Source organism: Patiria miniata, unplaced genomic scaffold (assembly GCF_015706575.1).
Source record: "Patiria miniata isolate m_02_andy unplaced genomic scaffold, ASM1570657v1 HiC_scaffold_9, whole genome shotgun sequence".
Lineage (NCBI taxonomy): Eukaryota > Metazoa > Echinodermata > Asteroidea > Valvatida > Asterinidae > Patiria > Patiria miniata.
The window spans coordinates 1,501,011-1,522,201 of NW_024037076.1; the positions used below are offsets into that span (position 1 = coordinate 1,501,011).

General features: G+C 40.5%; 1 protein-coding gene across 1 annotated transcript in view; it reads right to left on the bottom strand.

The window, feature by feature from the left end:
* The window catches only part of LOC119720583 (G-protein-signaling modulator 2-like), a 63,087-nt gene that overhangs the window by 37,281 nt on the left and 4,615 nt on the right, over positions 1-21,191 (bottom strand). The window contains exons 2-5 of the mRNA XM_038190308.1: positions 18,094-18,314; positions 14,257-14,392; positions 1,913-2,055; positions 1,203-1,326 (exon numbers count right to left, since the gene is read on the bottom strand). Coding sequence (XP_038046236.1) covers positions 1,203-1,326; positions 1,913-2,055; positions 14,257-14,392; positions 18,094-18,314 — 624 coding nt within the window. The remainder of the gene's footprint in view (positions 1-1,202; positions 1,327-1,912; positions 2,056-14,256; positions 14,393-18,093; positions 18,315-21,191) is intronic.

Genomic DNA, 21,191 nt, shown 5'->3' on the forward strand with positions numbered 1-21,191 from the left:
TTTTTGGCCCTATCTCAATCTCAACCTCTGCCTAGTCTGCTTTTGACAGAACAGTTCACTATTGTATCACAAACTCTTGCATCAACATACCTAACAGGAATTTTAAAGGGAATGTACATCATTGACTTTCGCTGTAATTCTCAGAAATGAACTAGTTCAGGGGTTAGTATAATAGAACAAAATATTGTTCCACTGACATGTTCGAAGTGCTGTGTCCGAAAATGCTGGAAAAACCAAGAAAAACAAAAATGTTCAAGTAGTCTGGCTCACTGACTCCACTAAAGATGAAATGGATCAATTTATAGATGCCGGAAAATTGTAAGGTATGGGAACCAGTCTAGCTGGCCTGCACCCGTTCATGAACATGTAACCAATAGCAAACACAATTTGGACCGAAACAAATGGTAAATATGGAGCAGTAGTTGAAAAATAGTTAGGTTTTTCCAACGGTGGTCGGCAGACCACCATTGGAAATGTATACAAAAATATCATTTTCTTGAAAATGACTTCACACCAGGGGCCAATTTCATAGAGCTGCTTAAGCACAAAATTTGCTTAAGCGCAAAAACGTCTTGCTTAATAAATCAGGTTACCGGCCAAAACTCCATGCGATTGTTATCCTAAGTAAAGAACAGCTAAATACCAGTCACAAGCAATGTACATCACATGGAGTTTTGGCCGGTAACCTAATTTTACTAAGCAATGTTTTTTCGTGCTTAAGCACATTTTCTGCTTAAGCAGCTCTATGAAATTGGGCCCAGGTGCCATAATTTTACAGAATGCTTTAGACTGTCATTTACCAACATCCTAGCAAGGTATTTCGTAAAAATTTGGTAGTTTTATTTTTCGATGTTTGCAAATGTTGTATTTTCCCTTTAAGTTGTGTTTATCCGCTACCCATGGTTCATTACAGAAAGGTATTTTGTAATCAGACACAGAATGTAGTCGAATGCACGAAGCCATTAAAGGTGTGGTCCTTCTGGTCATTTTACATTTTTTGATTTGGTTCCTGATTGCTTTTGGGTTTCCCGTCACTTTTTATGTTTATCATAAATCATTTACTACATTCCGAACATCCAGAGGCCTCCACTGAAATAGACACATCAGTGTTTTAGTGATGACAGTACTAAAACAGACAGATGGCCCTACAGACGGACAGACAGAAACGAAGAAACCATATAAATGAACAAATTAAAACTTGCCTCTTTGTGGAATCCAATTGCCGTCTCAAAGTTGCCCAGGAGATAATGCGTGTTGCCAAGGTTACCACATGCCCTTCCCTGAGCCGCCTTGTCTACGAGCGATTTGACAATGGCAAGATTCATCCTGGCAACAAAAAATGAAAAATTAGAAAAACTGGATTAAAAGTGTAAAGTGATCTGTTAAGACTCGAGATACCGGTAAGAACCACTTCAATTCAAGATGGAAAGTGCTGGTTGACCTTCAATGTATATGCACACTGTTTAACTGGCATAAAGAGTGAAGGCTGCGAAATACGCCATGAGTTGAAAAGCGATGAACTTGCGAATTTGCAGTGGGAAAAGTTGATGTGAAGTCACCAATTCGCGTTCGTGTGAATATGTAAAACGGCCTTGAGGCTGCACCAAATTACTCGCTAGGTTTGCAATTTAAGTAACAGAAAAGTTTGCTAATTGAAAAGAGTTTGAAGCAACTACGTTGAGAGACTAAATATCGAAACTACATATGTGCACATTCAAAATAACATAAGTCGTGCGTACTTCGCGCCACACGCACACATGCATGCAGTGTGCCCCTACCACCGGGACTCACGAAAGTGGTCGCACAGCGCCACCTTTTGATCGCGCACAGAGGCAATAACTTGTGCAGACTGCCGCAATACAAAAACGTCACAGAGGAATGAGATTTTTTGCAAACAAACCTACAAACTTACTCGTAAAACTCCACGGCTTTCTGGAGGCACCCGATGACCTCTTCGGGGAAGTCCCCGGGATCCTGGTGCCCTGCTCGGCCGGCGTGCTTCCCCTTAGCGTGGTAGACATTGCCCAGGTTGTACAGTGCCCTGCCTTCACCAACCTGTGAGATCATAGTTAACAAGACAGGGAGCCACATCAGGCGAGATATTGTCATTTATCGTACAGAGCGGTAATATTGTTCAATGGTTACCATGGCTGCAGTGTCCAACTCATCTGTGATGGTGCAAGGGGTTCGAAACCTGGTGCTTGTGTTCTTGGGCAAGACGCTTTACTACAATTGCCTCTTTCCATCCATGAGTATACATGGGTAGCTGTGTGGGTACAGATCAGATTGCGCTGATCAGGTGCTGATGCAGTAAACTGATCTCATGGCCAAAAAAATTGGTAGCGTGTTAGTCCGACAAATCATTTTAAGGTGCAAGGGGTTCAAACTCTGGTGCTTGTGCTCTTGGGCAAGACACTTTACTACAATTGCCTCTCTCCATCCATGAGTATACATGGGTAGCTATGAGGGTACAGACCAGATTGCCCTGATCAGGCGCTGATGCAGTAAACTGATCTCATGACCAAAAAAAATTGGTAGCGTGTTAGTCCGACAAATCATTTTAAGGTGCAAGGGGTTCAAACCCTGGTGCTGGTGCTCTTGGGCAAGACACTTTACTACAATTGCCTCTCTCCATCCATGAGTATACATGGGTAGCTGTGTGGGCACAGACCAGATTGCGCTGATCTGGAGCTGATGCAGTAAACTGATCTCATGGCCAAAAGAATTGGTAGCGTGTTAGTCCGACAAATCATTTTAAAATGGGTATAAAATCACGATGGTACATGAATGTATGATGTATGATGTGACCAAGACATTAGCCCTTACCCTACTAGACCCTCCAACGCATGCCAATATGTGCCTCAAGAAAATCTCCTATGTTTTTTGCATGGCCCTCCAATATCTGCCATGTCATTTCAAGGGTAACTGGACAGGCACTCCAATACATGCCACAGAGAACAATGAGAGTCTCTGATAACAAAGTGAGTGCCCCCAGCTGGTCAGTATCAGGCACCCTCCAGGGCCTCCAACTCCTGCCAATTGGAGCCTTCACTGTTAAGACTTGTTATCTGCCAAATAACTGCAGCTGGAGGGCATTGGCATAACCAACTGACATGCAGTAAACTACCCTCAGAGAGTAAGGGTTAATTTGCAAAAACCCTATATGAAGAATGGTCCCATTCCAGAAGTTGAAGGGGGAAAAAACAAAAACAACCACACTTTCTGATCTATGTGTTAATAAGAAACATATACATTGTATACCGGTCCGGTACATGCACTTGTACATGTACGTGTACAACCAGCAGTTACCAAACATGTACATGTACACACAGTCGTGTTTTACTATACGCCTGAGGACAACCTATTGTGTTTCCCTTTGTCCCTGTACTTTCACACTTTCCCATAGACTAAGCACGTAAATGTACGATTGAGGACAGTTTCGAACAAAAGCACCATCGTTCGAGGACTGAAAGGATCTTTTGTCCTCCCTTTGTGTGTCTGTCCTCGAGCGTAAGACAAGACGGAAACACATGTACATGTACATGTATTTTTAATTTTTTTTTATTTCCAGGGTGCGTAATTCCAGGGTGAGTTATTAAAAACAAAGCGACCAGGATTAATGATTTTTCCCCTTAAAAAGCAATTACATTTGCAAACAAGCAAGTTCTTCCAGTCATGTGAAAACAAAAAACGAATTACTGAAATTGATCCACGTGTGTTTTACCAAAGAACCCATTTTGACAGCTGTCCATGGAGTGGTAAATTGCTTTGATGCTACAGTGAGAGCCAGATATACCGGTAACACTCAGGCATTCTTGTAGTCTGGTTCCCCGACCGCACTTAAAATGAAACAGAGCAATTTGTAGATGTTGGGGAATTGTAAGGTCAGAGAATCAGTTGTACCCCTTAGAAGATGTGTAATCAATAGCTGAGACAATGTGGAATAACTAAATATAAAAAAGTAAGAGCAGTATTTGAAGAAAAGTCAGTTTTTCCAGCGCTGATCGGCCGACCAGCGTTGGAAATTGATACAAAAATATCACTTTACTTGAAAATGTGAGCACACCAGGAGCCATTGTTTTACAGGATGCTTCAGACTGCCATCCCCTGGCAGTCCAGTAAAGTACCGGGTATTTTGCGATAATTTGGTCATTTATTTTTTTGATGTTTGAAAATGTTGTACATTCCCTTTAAAAGGTATTCATCAATGCATATCGGTGGACAGCTGAATTTTATGGTATTTCTATTAAAATAGAGATAGCCTGTGATTAGAGCGTGCAAATTACGTGAATTTTTCACAGTTACTAGTCAATAACATACAGTGTACATGTACATGTACTTTATTCCTATGTTATTTTTATTACATGTACAACGTACATTGTACACTGTACATTGTAAATGGAAGGAGTCACATAGTTTGTAAAAATTTTTCTCTACCTCGGTCCCTTTTTTTGTTTGAGTCGCCCTGTACATGTAGATCAATAGAGTGCAGTGTACGTGAACGTTACGTGTTTCCCAAACAGTTCTGGTTTTGATGGAAATAGACACATGATTCGATTACAAGTGATAAATAATGTAACAATGATATCATGTTCCTTAGGCCCTAAACAAGAAAACTTGTGTCACCCTCTCATGAAAAATATCAGGAGGATCGGTCGGGGATTTTTTTATTTATTTATTTGGGAAGGGGGGGGGGGGGGGGGTAGTACATGTACATGTAGTTCACAAAATAGGACTACTCTACCAACGCCCATAATGTACCCGGTAACAAGCATTCGATACAATGTACCAGTACATGAACAGTATATACAATGTATGCAGTAGCGAACATCACACCGCATGCCCTAAGAACAATCCTCAGCCTCAGTAAATTCGTACTGTACTACCATTTAGGTACATGAACGTTTTGTAACAAAATGCAAAATTATAGCTTTACAAAGTAACAGTTATGATAAGGCCAAAAAAAAAGTCTCCGGTTTCTGGTATGGAGCTTGCCCACAAAGTAGTGCGGCGACGCGGCTTTTTTTTTTTTTCAGTACCTGTTTTTTTGGCTTCAAATGTCGACTGATGACTGTAAATGGTGCCCGACTAAACTTAGTGCAAATATATGGGGGCCCAGAGAGGCTACATAAAGCTTATTCTTGATCATAACCCCATCTAAAAATACGTTAAAATTGTGCAGCAGCAGGATTCCAGTCAAACCAGTGAGTTTGGCGGTTTTGAGACATCATCTTTCATTGAAAAATAAACTTTTTCATTTTGCCGACGCGCATGACTTCGGCGACGCGCACGCATACCAGAAACCGGAGACTTTTTTTTTTTGGCCTAAGGTTATTAAACGTTTATTGAATTTTTTTCAATGAAAGAATGAGCGGAGATTTCCAGATTTTTCGATCGGTTGGATGAGAGCAACACAACATCTTTTTTTTTGGCCTTATCTCGAAGCACACAGATACCACACCATATGTCGGTATGATCCCTGCACATGCAGTATAACATTGCAGTTTATCGTTTTAACCTTTTCAAAATTCTCCACAATCAATGTTAAGAAAATGCCACCGTTTCGAGTAGAATGCCGGCGCATACGGCGACGTACGAATGCGGGTGATAAACGACATGAATCTATCATAATCATCACATTATACTCCATGAATGATTGCGCTCACTTCCGTATTAAGTCCAAAGGTCGAGTAGCATGCTACTGTTCTTCATTAACAATCTATTTGCTTTATCTCTCCGCGAAATGTCACCGTTTCCTATGCATGCACGCGTTTCGCACGGCATGGAGATACAAAGTGATTATCGTGTTTGAACAGTCACTGACGTTCACGGACAGTTTGACTAAGGATATTGACATTAAAATTATAAAATACCAGAATTCTATGGATATTTGAAAGGAAAAAAAAATAATTTTTAAAAAAAAAATGCAGTCCTTGATCGTTACGTTAGACAAATCGTTTTTGGCCTAAATTTGTGATTAAAAATCTATTGAAGATTCTCCTTTTGTGTAGAAAAACGTAGATGTTTTGAAGAGATTGGCAAAAATTTGATGATTTAAAGATTACGCGAGGAGAAATTGCTAAGCGTAATCACACATGACCGTAATTGGCCCCTATCGACTGCGCAGTGCCCGAACAAAGCGCAGTCATTCAATTTCACGTGCTCCCATGCATGCAAGCACTGTGCGATCGGCATTCTTTGCGGTGCTTTTGAATGGATTCCAGAGAAAGTGCGCACTATAAATACTGTATTTTTTTCATTATTATTCCCTGCTGTTTGTTTTGGACAGCGTAACATTGTCACGCAGCAGTTTCCACTTGCGTACTCTTTAAATTTGCAACTTTTTAAACTGCATCTTTTTTTCATAAACCGTTGACAATGTTGGGCGATTTACAGTCTTTGGTGGCAAACGAGGTATCAAAATGTAGCTAACAACATTCTCCAAAGGTCTCGATATAAATGACGCTATCATCAAACGATCAGATTCAAAATTACGACCCCTCCAATGAGTGTGGACTTTCTTTATTTGATGTTGCTTATACTGCAAATATGAGTATAAAAAAAAAACCCAGACAGCCGGCAGCCGGGAAAAAAGGAAGTGGGGGAGGGGGACAAGAAACTGGTTTATTTATTTTTTTTTACTTGGCCTTAAATAATCAAAGAAACAAATGGCATTCACAACATTCCTTCAAGACTTGAAATGATTTCAGTTTTGTAGGAACCTCATTTGAACAGATGAGTTTCTCTCTATTTGTCTGCAAACTTACACAAATGTCATTGCTTATGATCTGAAAATTCTAAAATAAACATGACTGCATGTCAGAAGCATGCTATATTCACGTGGTACGTTTTATGTAGCCTCCGGTTAACCTACATACTGATACGTACAGTGATCAGTATACACACATGGTCGTTCTCACCCTCGGAAGGAAATTATCTTTAAACAGAATCGGAGCTATCCAGCTCGGACCACATCTCCAGATGTTGGGAATCAATATCGCGGGTTTCTTTTCCGGAGTGTTACTATTCTTGATTTCATTCCCTTGAGGATGTAAGGTGAAAATGCAAACTTGAAGTGGCCAAGTTGGTTTGTCTGTAGACTGTTTGTTTGTGTGTTCTATATATTTGTTTGTTTTTTGTTTCTAATGTCTTAAGTTTCTCAGGATTACTGTTTGCAAGCGTGGTATCACTGCAAAAATGGCTTCTCATTTTGTTCGGTGAATTGCACTATAGGGGCCTACAGGGTGGATTAAAAAAAAAACCGAAACCGAGATATTATTGCTAATTGGAACAGAAGTAGGGAACATGTGAATCAAAGGGAGTCATCCTCTGATAGGGTTGAATCTCCTCTTTAAAATGACACACTGATCATGTCCTTACGTTCACGGTTGACTGAGCAGTGACCAATTTTGCGCCACTTTTCATGGTGAAATCTCTTTTTTCCCCCACCTGCCTTGATTGGCAACCATAGCCTTTCACTCTGTGACAAATGACACCACAAAAAACACAATTGAAAAGTGGCGCAATTCTCTAAATAAACCCTTTCATAAAACTGGTCACTGCTCAGTCAATCGTGAATGTAATGACATGATCAGGGCGTCATTTTAAAGAGGAGATTCAACCCTAACAGAGGATATCTCTTCGGTTTCGTATTTTTTATCCACCCTGTATTAAGTGTCATTTCTAGGACATGACATTTAACCCTAACTCCCTAGGCATTTTTGCTAGGATGCAAGCTCAATTCTGCTAGCTCAACTCTGCATGAAATACTCCAACTGCCTCCATGTAAAAATAGGCATGTAGCCCCAATCCTGCAAAATCCTCAAGTTGTTTCTTGAATGTGGTCCTTGGAGGGGTGACCACTGCCTCAATCCTGCAAAATCCTCCAGCAATCACTGTCAATATGTTGAGGCAGAGCCAGTGACATCCTGGAGCAGTGCGGAGGATTACAAGTATTATGTAGGTCTAGATTTACATGTACATGTACATGTATGCACGGTTGAGCATAGACAACACAAGGTCCAAGACCTTGACACAGTGCATCCTCCAAACTCAGCCGCACATTTTTGCCATGTTGTCTCAATCCTGCAAAATCTTCCATTATGCAAAGAGAATTTTGGAGAATTTGGTAAGGCTAGGGTGTGTGTACAACACAGGCTTGTGAATCAACTTAAGCTAGTTTTTCTGAAGACGAGTGCATTGTTCACTGCAAATGGCAAAGGCTTGTCCCTTTTCCTATTTTACCCACTATGCATATCCCAATAGACCGAATAACCATGATTACATTTACAGAAGAAAAAAAATATTGTAAATTTGTTGTATGGTTCTAGTGATTAAAACCAGCGACCCGTAATTTCCTCTTCAAGGTTAATTGCTTTGCTTAGTACATTAATCAATTGCAACTGAAGCAGAAAATTACATGTATAATGTGTTTGTGCACTAACTTGTTAGTGGAATTGTACCAGTAAGTTGGAATTTGGAGAAAAAAAAGATGGAAAAAAAAATGATGCAAGCAGAAACGGGCTCTGTGTCCTTGGAATATTGAAAAATGTTTCATGATGCTTATTATAATGTTAAACCTGGGATATTCAGCTTTCAAATGCTATTTGTTTAATCAGTTTTGCTTTTGCCAAACCAGAGATATGGTCCGTCGAACATAAACACTCAAAAATCAATTTGTGCCACTTTTGTGCCAAGTTGATACTATAAACAGCAGTATTGCCAGTATTATACACATGTATGATCGTGCAGAAAAACAATTACTAATGAATAGGTGAAGAAACACTTTTGTTATTCATATTATAATGTTCTTGTCATTATTTGTAACACACTCTCCAAATCATCATAATAAAATATCTTCTGGAATTGCGAACCTCCATTGAAATTGGATTTGAACAGGTGCCATGTCTTGTCATGTCATTATTCATGTTATTAGGCCTAACAATGTAGAAAAAGGCACAAATTGATTTTGAGTGTTTGTGTTCAACGGACCATATCTCTGGTTTGGCAAAAGCAAAATTGATAAAACAAATTAGCATTTGAAAGCTGAATATCCCAGGTTTAACATTATATAAGCAGCATGAAATATTTTTCAATATTCCAAGGACACAGAGCCCGTTTCTGCTTGCAGCATTTTTTTGGGGACATACTGTACATGTGTATGTACGGGTAGATGGGTCATTTTTTAGATGGGTCATTCTTCAAAGGGAATGTACAACATTTGCTTTTGCTGCAATTTTCAGAAATAAATGGATTTGAAGGATTAGTATGTTATATAAAATATTGTTAAACTGACTTGTTTCATGTTTTGGGCTTGTAGATGCTGGAAAAACTAAGAAAACCTATCATGTTCTTGTAGTCTGGTTCCCTGACCCCACTTAAGATGAAACGAAGCAATTAATACACTTTGGGGAATTGTAAGGTCAGAGAATCAGTCTAGCAGGCTTGTAGGTGTGTGATCAATTGCAAAGAAAAGTCAGAATAACTTTTTTTGTAAATATGAAAAATTAAGAACAGTTTTTGAAAAAAGCCAGTTTTCTCCAACGCTGGTCGGCCGACCAGCGTTGGAAAAATACAGTTTTTCTTGAAAATGTCAGCCCACCAGGAGCCACAATTTTAAAGGATGCTATAGATTGTCAGTCCCTAACAATTCAGTAAGGTATTTCGTAATAATTTGATCATTTCGTTTTTTGATGTTTGCAAATGTTGTATTTTCCCTTTAAATTTAGGGTCCAAAGTCGTGCATTTTGTACAAGCGTTATTTTATGAACAAGCCAAACCGTGGGGCTGGAATATTACAAAGAGTATAATCATGGTAATAGATAGTATGGGTTCCCATATCTGTGTCTCTGCACTCTGTCTTCATGCACAGTAGTTCGTCTAGTGTTACACCCTAGCGTCATTATCCTCCTCCCTCGCGTCACCCCTCGCGTCACCCCTTGCGTCACCTCTCCCCTCCTCACATTTCCCTCCCCGTTCCCCAGTCCGTCTTTCAAAACCCTTGCGATGCCATCAGCAAGTCAGGACGGAGCACCGCCCTTGTGCAATTATTGACGGGGGAAGAATGCACTAGTAGCAGTATAGGAAACTACAGTAGGTCTCGCTTTCTGCTGCTTCGGGCGCCAGTTTGTTTAGAGGAAGTTGAGGAGAGATCGTCCAGCATCATCAATCATTCCTACGGTCTGGACTCAATTCTAGCTGCTCTGCAGACAGGCGGTTTAGCTAGTAAATTTATTTGGCTTTATACTTTTGAGAAAATGTATACATGCACATGACATGCACATTACAAATATGATCACAACCCGACAACATACTCAGAATTTTGACTTCAAGCATAACGATATCTCATAAGCGACATTGTAATATTGCAGGTAGATAGGTGAGGTAGAGTACATGTATGTCAATTGTGTGGTTTTTTTTTTTTTCGTTTGAAGCAACAAAAGTGCTCAAAATCTAAAGAACAGTGCTTAACAACTAACCTAATGAAGTTTTAGCTCAGTGAACGCTGTACGGTATATTCGGAGAAAAAAAAATTCTAGGATCTAGATCTCAATTAAAAAATTGCCGAGTCATGTTTTGCATTTGAAACGAAGGTCTCAAAGCGCTTCGAAATTATTACCCTTGTTCATCAGGCCATGAGATCAGTTTTGAGCAGCAGCTCGAGATCAGCGCAATCTGGTCTCTACCCTCACAGGTACCCATTTATAGATTAGACTTCTGGGTACAGAGAGGCAACTGTAAAGTGTCTTGCCCAAGAACACAAGCGCCATCTTTCCCTGTCAGGGTTCGAACCCATGTACCATTGCACATGAGTCATTCAAATACTCCTGGGTGGACAGAGGCAATGCTAGTAAAGTGTCTTGCCCAAGAACACAAGCACTGTGATCCCAGTCAGACTCAGAGTTTGAAGCTACGTACCACGGCACACGAGTCAAACACTGCAACCACTGGACCACAGCGCTCCATGGACATGTGTGTGAGGTGCATGTGTATGATCAGAATTTCCTGGATAGCGCTGCCAAAATTCCCGAGACTGGATTGTTGATAATGACCTTTACAGTTGTGGAAGCTTGACCAAGCTTGAGGGATTAATAATCTAAATCCAGTCCCGAAAAAAGACTAGCGAGAAACTGGGAAATGTCACGCAGTCAGCGACGGTTTCCGACGCCTAGCTAGACCTCAGACCAGTAGACCTCAAACATCTCCACTCAAGTGTTGTGTAAACCCTTGTCACTTTACGACGGCACAGCTTAATGAAAACGCCGGCTAAAAGGGGGACATAGGCATTCAAAGAGCTCTGGGCAATGACGGATGACGGCACGAGATAATTTATCAGATTGGAGGTGCCTTTGAAAATCTTTTGATGGCGACGTGTCATTTATGGCGAGTTGAAGACTTTGAAGGAAGGCAAAGGATTAAGAGGTGGAGTCTCTCAAGAATGCAGATTGAATTTCTGATCAATTTATCATGAACTTACATGTACAAAATACAAAGTAATTTTTTTTCACACGGAAACATTTCCGTGCCAAAATATTTCAGTGCACTGTACATGTACACATTTTTGTACAATATGTTTAATATTCACTTTTCCTACAAAAAAAGTGTAAAAGCTGTGTGATCTTTTCAGTTGTTTGGGCAGTTTGCAAAGAAATCTTGTAGATTTTTTTTCTTTTGGGGGGAGGGTAGTTAAGCCAATGCATATTGTATACGGTACATGTGCAATTACAATAAGGCCCCCCCCCAAAAAAAATAGTTCTGCTTCCGATTACATGATATTTGAAAATAGGGTAGGTACTTGTAGGTAGGGATTTTTTTTGGGGGGGGGGGGGGAGACACAATTTTTGTGTACGATCATATTGAGGTGTCTGCGTGTAGTAAAGGGTAAAATGTAGTAATTGATGGTTTTCGGATTTTTTCCCCATTTAAAAAAAACAAATTGGCTACGGGCTGTCAAAATAGGGTAGGTAGGGTAACCAGAAGCAGAACTATTTTTTGTTGGCCTTATGGCTGAAAAATGCGCAAAGCATAAAAACTTGTATGGAATCTAAATAAGGACTACATGTATATATTGTGTACTGTACGTAAACTAAACGGCACACCGTATAAAGTGCGCGGTGCGCTCCAATAGTCAAACAGTAGAATGGTCTCAGTGAATTTTATTTTAGTTAAACAACACAAAAGACAGGACGATTCGGGAAGATTAATCTCTATTCCGATCAAGAAACATGATCAGTACTGCGATAATACAGCATCCCATCGTACATGTACATATGTAATTGCTCTTAAATGCACATCTTCATGCTGCATATCTCCAGCAATATCGCCACATCTCATCAGCCAGCATATGCCCTAATCCCGGCAATTATCTCTGACGACGCTGCGGCATGAGCCGGCCATTAGAAAGCCACGTTCTTGCTGATGCCAAGGGTACACTTGACAACCTATGTCATCAATATGACTGTCTGTGTACAGCATGCAATGACAACCACTGCAAGGCGGTCTAAAGTCCTTTCTCGATCAAATTATGATAAAGAAAAAAAAAACAATTTCAAACATCGGCAGTGGGCTGTTTTCAATTGATTCGCTGATTCTGCTTTTCACTTTAGTTTTCATTTGGTTGGTTTTGCTTTTATTTGTTGAACAAGCTTGGATTGCTGTTTTATTTTCAAGAAGCAAGAAAATGTGCAAAAAGAAATTCATTCGCTGAAAGTTGTATTAACCATGTTAACTGTATCAATTGCAAGCTCTTTGTGAAAATATTCAGGAAAAAACATTCAAAATTCCTAAAAAAGGAAAATCTACACCTCTCCTTCATACGGATTTATGTACAATTAGGCCCTATACAATTTTATACACGTAAATTGTTTATTGTGTCTAAACCGTGTCATATGTTGAAAAAGAGAAAGGACAATTTTTTTTTAATTTAGGAAAGAAATTATGTCAATTTTATGTCACTTGTATTTCCCCTTCTCATCATTTGTTTTGTACTTTGTCTTGACGACTTTTAAAAAAAAATTGACGAAGATGTGCTTCGTAAAGCACTATACATTTGTTATACATTTTTTTATATACAACATTGTGCACCGGACTGGACGGGACACACAGTCCAGTACATAGTATACACTGTCCGTGTCCATGTACATGTACACACATGTACATGTACATTTCTCTCAGTACTTAGGGTATCTAATGATACCCTGCAAATCAAATTAAATTTCCAAATTTTAAGAAAAAAGATATTCAATCAAATTTGTGCGCTGCAGTTAGCCCCAGCAGCCTGAGTTGACAAAAATAACAAACGATCGGTCGAAAGGTCGAAGCTCTTTCTTCATTGTGACCCGACTTGTGTGGATTATGACCAGTCTTGTTACGTTTATGATCAGTCTTGTGATGTCTGTGATCAGCCTTGTGAACAGACTTGTGAAGTTTATGATCAGTCTTGTGATGTTTGTGATCAGCCTTGCATGCCTTGTGAACAGACTTGTGACGTTTATGACCAGTCTTGTGATGTTTGTGATCAGTCTTGTGAACAGACTTGTGATGATTATGACCAGTCTTGTGATGTTTGTAATCAGGCTTGAGAACAGACTTGTGACGTTTATGACCAGTCTTGTGATGTTTATGACCAGTCTTGTGATCAGTCTTGTGAACAGACTTGCAGTGTTTATGACCAGCCTTGTGCTGTTTGTGATCAGTCTTTTGAGCAAACTTGTGACGTTTATGACCAGTCTTGTGATGTCTGTGATCAGCCTTGCCAACAGACTTGCGATATTTATGACCAGCCTTGTCATGCTTGTGATGTTTGTGATCAGTCTTTTGAGCAGACTTGTGACGTTTATGACCAGTCTGGAGATGTTTGTGATCAGTCTTGTGATGTTTGTGATCAGCCTTCTGTGAACAGACTTATGATGTTTATGACCAGTCTTGTGACGTCTGTGATCAGTCTTGCCAACAAACTTGCGGTTTTTGTGACCAGCCTTGTGATGTTTGTGATCAGTCTTGTTCACAGATTTGTGATGTTTATGACCAGTCTTGTGATGTTTGTGATCAGTCTTGTTCCCAGATTTGTGACGTTTATGACCAGTCTTGTGATATTTGTGATCAGTCTTGCGATATTTGTGATCAGTCTTGCATTGTTTGTGATCAGTCTTGTGAACAGGCTCGTGACGTTTATGATCAGACTTGTGATATCAATGTTCTGGGGATCCATCACAATTATCTAGACTACATTTTGCACAACACTGTCTCAGTCCTTACCCTATCACCAAGCTCCCTCGATATATCCAGATGTCGTTGGCAGCACACAATAGCCTCGTCAAATTTGCCCAACACTTTCAGCGTGTTGCCTAGGTTACCACTTGCCTTGGCTTCTCCTATGTGGTCCCCTAACGTGCTGACAAAGAGAAAGTGAAATTAAAAAAAATAATTATTAATCAAGGAAACAGGAAATGAAAAAAAAAAACTCATTCTGATATTCCTGATTTAATCTACACGGAAAACCTAGTAAATTCTTGTTCTGATTACAACATCAATTCTATCAGGAAGGCCCCCTTTAATGGCGAACGCATTGTGCTAGCTATTGTTCAGATAATTCATCATGGGGCAGTTGCTTTGTACAATAGCTTGCACAATGGTTTCTCCATTGATGGGGGCCTTGTGAGTGTACGGTGCCGAGATTCATATTGACTTGAATCGAATGATGGGATATGTGCAATTTTGACCCTCCCTCTCTGGCTGGCAATTTCAACAAGGCCAGCCCAGCAGTCAAAATAAATCAAGTGACTGTTTTTTAACAGTTGAGTGCTCCCTGCCTTCATGAAGCAGGATTGACTGGCTGTGATTGTTATGAAACCTGATAGCTAGGCTTTGACTGTAGGTGATTGATAAGCCAGCTGTGCCTACCAGTCACCTGCTTCTGTCCATTGATGGAATTTGACTGTCACAGTGCCTACTAGAAATATGATCTGACTGTTGGTGACTAGCCTGTGTATACATGTAAATGTGTGGCAGGGGAACAGGATTGAAATTTTCACTGTCTGTGACTGATCAAAAAAGAGGGGAAAACAACGGGGAATGAAATTAGACAAAAAATGCTTAGACCAAAAGAATTGGCACTATCATATTATTGCTGTTACATGCACATGCAGAATGAAAATACCGGTATGAGGGATAAAAGTAATGGTTAACAGTATGTAAATGCCTGATAGATGTGACACCTGAACGTAAATTCACCCCCTCCTAATCCACGCCTATCATCCCTCAAAAAATTGCATACACGTACATGTACATGTACATCCAGGGTCAGATCGCAGGAAAATGAAAAATCCACGGAATAATCGGCAGAGTCGTTTAGAAGCTACTGAGGGCCCCAATCCCCCTTGCCTATGCAACATAGGGTCCCATGGCATGCTTGTATAATTTGCCTAAATGAACACCTTAAATTAACTACAATAAATTTACTACATGTATATTTTTTGCTCTCTATCGTTGTCTATACATGTACATGTAACCTTTATACCGGTATACAAGTACAGTCATGACAGTAGGTAAAGACACCTTTTTGTTAAAACCTTAGGAAGTCAAGATTGCAGAAGGATTTAAAACCTCATAATCCAGGAAATTCAAATCCATTTTTGTCTTCCAAGTAGCGTGGAATATTACATTGTGAAAATTTTTGACAATTGCCAACAATCGGGGGAAAACGTGAAATGACGAAAGGAAATGCTCGTCCTGAAGGAGCCCCACTCCAGGCGGATCCTCAGAGCACGACATCAACACCCGCGATACCTCCGTGTCTAGACCTAACGACGAGAAAAGGCCATGCCAGACGAGTATAACATTACAAATGGACCGATAGATATTATACGACCGACGCACGACGTCAAAACGCCAAGTGTACATCATAATCTACGCGAGGCCCCCCGTCGAGTTATTCCCCGACAACAACTTGCTTAAAAGCCCAGATGCAATTAGGAGCGCGTTATGCGGTGAATCTATAAAAAGACGACTGAGGAAAATGAAAAACGGGAGAGAGAGAAATGGAAAGAGAGCTAAATAAAAACAAGGAGATGGTAAAAATTGCTTTCATCCATGGGGAGATTTGACTGTTAAGTCGGGGGGAGATTGATCACGTTTTCAGGCCGCAGTTAGAAGCGAGTGATGCTATGCACCCAAGAGACCACTAAAGCTAAACCTAAGACTGGACAGGAAAGAGAAAGGCCAAAAAATTAAAGAAAACGACTGCTCTGAAAAGGATTTAGCTCTCAAATATTGGACGGCGTTTTGTCCAAGACTGAGGATGAAGGCTGATGAAATGACAATAGGTCTTGAGACAGCCATGGGGGATACTGTTTATTGATGGGGCAGTCTTAATTTGGGAAGGTTGTGGAGCCAAGCTTTTGAGATTGGAGGCAATTGGACTTCTTGATGAAATGCAAATATCAAAATGAGAGGTTCGGTAATTGACTAATTCACTGGGAGTCAAGGATTGCTCCTGAAAAAGCAAAAGCCAAGTAGGCAATCTCATTACATGTATGCTTTTCTTCTCAATGTCTAATGAAACAACAACTCACCATGGATTTTTTTTCAGATAGCCTATAAATACAGTACCATGCAATGTTAAAGACAAATACAGACAAAGAAAGTGAAGAAGCAGGACACTTAACATGCTTAAAAATATGTGCACAAATGAAATAAACATAATCTGGAAATACGGCAGACCTTCAATAAAATGTTGTCAAAGAAAAGCCCCTCAACAGTCAAACACACAAGACAAACTACTTCATGTTGGAATTCAGGCTTCCTCTTACAAACATGTAAGTATCAGAAATGTACATTTGCCTGGATTGAAATTGCAGATTACACGTACACGTGTTTCAAGTTGAAGTGCCTTAACCCTAACACCCCAAGGCCTTTTGGCTAGGAACCATCCTCAATCCTGCAGAATCCTCCAATTGCCACCATGTAAAAATTGGCTTCGACCTCAATCCCGCAAAATCATCCATTATTTCTTGAATTTGTTCAGTGGCGGGGTGACTGTTGCCTCGATCCTTCAAAATCCTCCAACAATCACTGTTAATGGGTTGAGGCAGTTCTGATAACATTCAGAAACAGTGCGGATGATATCGAGCGTAATGCCGGGCTCAATAAGCACTTTCACGGTAATATGTGCCATCTTATTCACGGGGTAAAAAGAGTACGTGTTGCTTAGATGCGGGCGTAATTTAGAACGAACGCGTAGATGACACTGAAGCACAGGTAGTTTTCAATTGATGATGCGCACACAGCAATGCGTGTAAATTTGCCCCGTAAGCAAGATGGCACATATAGTGCTTATTACGAATGGCTGAACATAACGCAGGGTACAGCCTACAAACTCGACACAATGCATCCTCTAAAATCAGCCTCAGTCCTCCAAAATCCTGCAAAACCACCTGAAGGATTTTGGGGGATTGAGGAGGGTTAGGTTGAATGTAAAACAATATGACAGGCCTTCAACATTAGAAATTCAGTTTTGAAGTAGGGTCCATTGCAAGTCCTCACAAATCCATCACAAGTCCTCACGTTTCAAGTCACAAGCTAAAAACCTCTCTCAAAGACGGCAATCTCAGTAGAACTGCAAAGTGCGTATCTTATGCAATCAAGCATGCATTGCGCAGTGTTGAAAATGCTCCAAATATGCACGCTTATTGCTCGAAATGTGTTCAAAACACGACGCAGCCGATGCGCGTTATAAATGCAAGTTGACGCTGAAAATGCCGACGCACGTGGCTTGTCTGTAGGAAATGACGTCATTTGAGCGAGACCTCTTCAAATGCATTCCTTTGTACTGCTCATCCCCAGTCAATAGCGAAAGGCCTTGTGATTTACTTATGCAGGCATGCAACTGGGAATTTCGAGAAAAAAAACGAGGAAATTCAAAACCACAAAAGACTTTGTACAGTGTTTTTTTTCAATTTGTAATGGCATTCCCGAGAAATAAAAACGAGGAAATCAGCGGATCCGAGAAAAAGTTGCATGCCTGCTTATGACTGTGTCTAGCGATGGACTCAACTTCAACCACTGCATTCAGTGTTTTTCCGAGTCAATCTTTACCATGCCAGCGTGAGGTCATGCCTGTGGTACTCCAACGCACGGGTGTAGTCCTGAAGGTAGAAATACGCGTTGCCTAGCTGACTGTAGATGGCGCTCAGCGTGCGCAGGTCATCTGTGCCGACTTCCACGGCCGCCTCAAAGTACTGCACGCCGGATTTACAATTGCCCGCTTTGCAGAGCCGTTCTCCTTCAAGGGCTAATTCCATGCAAGACGCGTCCATCTGTAAGACCAGGATATACATAAATAATAATAATAATAATAATTTGGGAGGCTAATCATCCTTACTCGCAGCTGGTATGCTGAATTGCGAAGGACGCGGCTACAACATGGTCGGGCCGCTGGCACGTGAAGGCGCCTATGGCTGCCGGCCACATCCACCCATATATGACCACGGAGCACAGCCTGAGATCGAAAGTGTTTGATTTTTCCAGAGGGAGGAAAACCGGAGGGCCCAGAGAAAAACCCTCGTGGCACAGGAGAGAACCAACGCATACATGTAACTCTACTCACATGCGATCCGCGGCCAGGATTCGAACCGTGGTCACCTTGGAGAGAGGCGAGCCCTTTACGCACAAGCCACCCATGCCACCCTAATAATAATATTATTATAACATAAAATATCAAGGGAAGATTCTAATGGTCAATTAACGCGCCTAGCCTCATACCGGTAAAGTGAAACGTCGCTATACCGAACACCGCTTTACCAAACATTCGGCTATACCGAACATCATCCTTGGCTCCAAATTTTTGTGTACAAAACGTATCGAACATTGTTGTTGAAAAATGTCAACTTCCCCAAGGAAAAGAAGGAAAAAGCCACCCATGCACGGTAAGCTAAAAAAATATCTGTGTAATCACCTGATTCAATAGTCGCACGTGTTCAAAGTCATCTTTCAGTAACTACCAGGGCATACAGGGTTAGGTTTTGCTTACGGAATTGAAGAGATAAATGGACAAGTTTGGCGAATCAGCGCATCGTTTGTAAATGCCACTTCACTCTAATTATGGTTAAAAGAAGGCACCACCAATGTGTGAAAAACCACAAGCTAGTTAAGTACCGGTATCTGCTTAAAATCGCTATACCGAGCAATCGCTATTACGACTGTACATGCCTAGTCTGAACAGTCACAGACAGTCAAAATATCAATCTTCTTCCCCTGCCATGCCTTTTACACAGGCTAGTCACCAACAGTCAGACCATGTATTTCCAGCAAGCACTGTGACTAGTCAAATTCACAAGTTACAAAATGTAAACCTGACTCTCAGAAATTTCTCATCAAAACTCCTGTCGACTTCAATTTTTGATTTCAGACTCTAATTTGATTGGATTCTATCGGAGTTGACTCGGCAGGATGCAGTGATACTTGAAACGTTAGGAATATCAGAAATCACTCTTCTCGCTGAATAATTGATTGCTCTGAAGTTCATTATTATTTTATGGGAAATTAAATCCGCTCGCTATGTGCTTACAGGCAGGTGCACACGTACATCATGCATGACTGCATCAACGCTCCTATCATGTGCACCATCAAAAGATAGCATCAAAAGGATGGTCCATACATGTACATGGACATGCATGTACATGTAAACACATGTACATAACACATGTAAATAACACATGTACATAACACATGTACATAACACATGTACATAACACATGTACATAACACATGTACATAACACATGTACATAACACATGTACATGTACATAACACATGTACATAACACATGTACATAACACATGTACATAACACATGACACATGTGCATGTACACTACATGACTTGCTACATGTCAACAAAAACATGTCCTACAATGTACTGTTGATCCTAAATAACTCTGTTGTTTACCAACATTTCAGATCATGTAAACAAGGCAATTGTGCGAGAGGGTAAGATTTAAATGCAATACGAAAAAATACTCACTTTTACATGTAGAATGTCGATACAGCAGTGGAGACGGTGCGGAAAGGCGAGTGGTGAGCTCAAAAGCTTCTGAAGGAACGCAGGATCACCCCTGATGTCATTGCACATCTCCTCGATCCTGTGTTGCGCCAAATGATCGAGGAGGTGTGCAATGCCATCAGGGGTGATCCTGCATTCCTTCAGAAGCTTTCGGCAGTACGCGCCTTCCGCCACCGTCTCCAGCGCTGTATCGACATTGGAGGACGCCAAGTCGAAAGTGGCAGATTCTGAAAGTGAGTACTTTTTTTCGTATGGAGTTAACTTTAAATCTCAGCCTCTTGCACAAAGCTGATGGAACTCACTCTGTAAAATTTTCATAACAGGTCTTGATTACACGATTTGAAATTTTAGCTTAATTCCACTGGAAAACAGAAAATTGATTTAGGATCAAACGCTGTCCTGAACATTTATGAGACACGTAGTGTAAGGCCAAATATAAACAAGTCAGGTGTGTTTACAAACACAAATGCCCCGCAACGGTGACAGTTCCCATGACATAACACCACTCTTTTAACATCAACTTACATGTACCTTGGTCACATGGAACATTCATTGACAGCATTAGTGTCTTCTGTAGGTTTTATATGAATTAATCCCTAATCCCTATAATCTCAGAATAAATACATGATTTATATTGTTTTAGCCACTGTGAACTTGACCCTTGACCTTTTGGCCCCAAATTCAATAGGCTTCTTAGGATTACCAAGAACAATCCACAAACCAAATTTGAAGTTCATATGTTAAGTATTTCTCAAGTTATCGCGCTGACAAGATTTCTATTGTTTTAGCCACTGTGAACTTGACCCTTGACCTTTTGGCCCCAAATGCAATAGGCTTCTTAGGATTGCCAAGAACAATCCACAAACCAAATTTGAAGTTCACATGTAAAGTATTTCTCAAGTTATCGCGCTGACAAGATTTCTATTGTTTTAGCCACTGTGAACTTGACCTTTGGCCTTTTGGCCCCAAATTCAATAGGCTTCTTAGGATTACCAAGAACAATCCACAAACCAAATTTGAAGTTCATATGTTAAGTATTTCTCAAGTTATTGCGCTGACAAGATTTCTATTGTTTTAGCCACTGTGAACTTGACCCTTGACCTTTTGGCTCCAAATGCAATAGGCTTCTTAGGA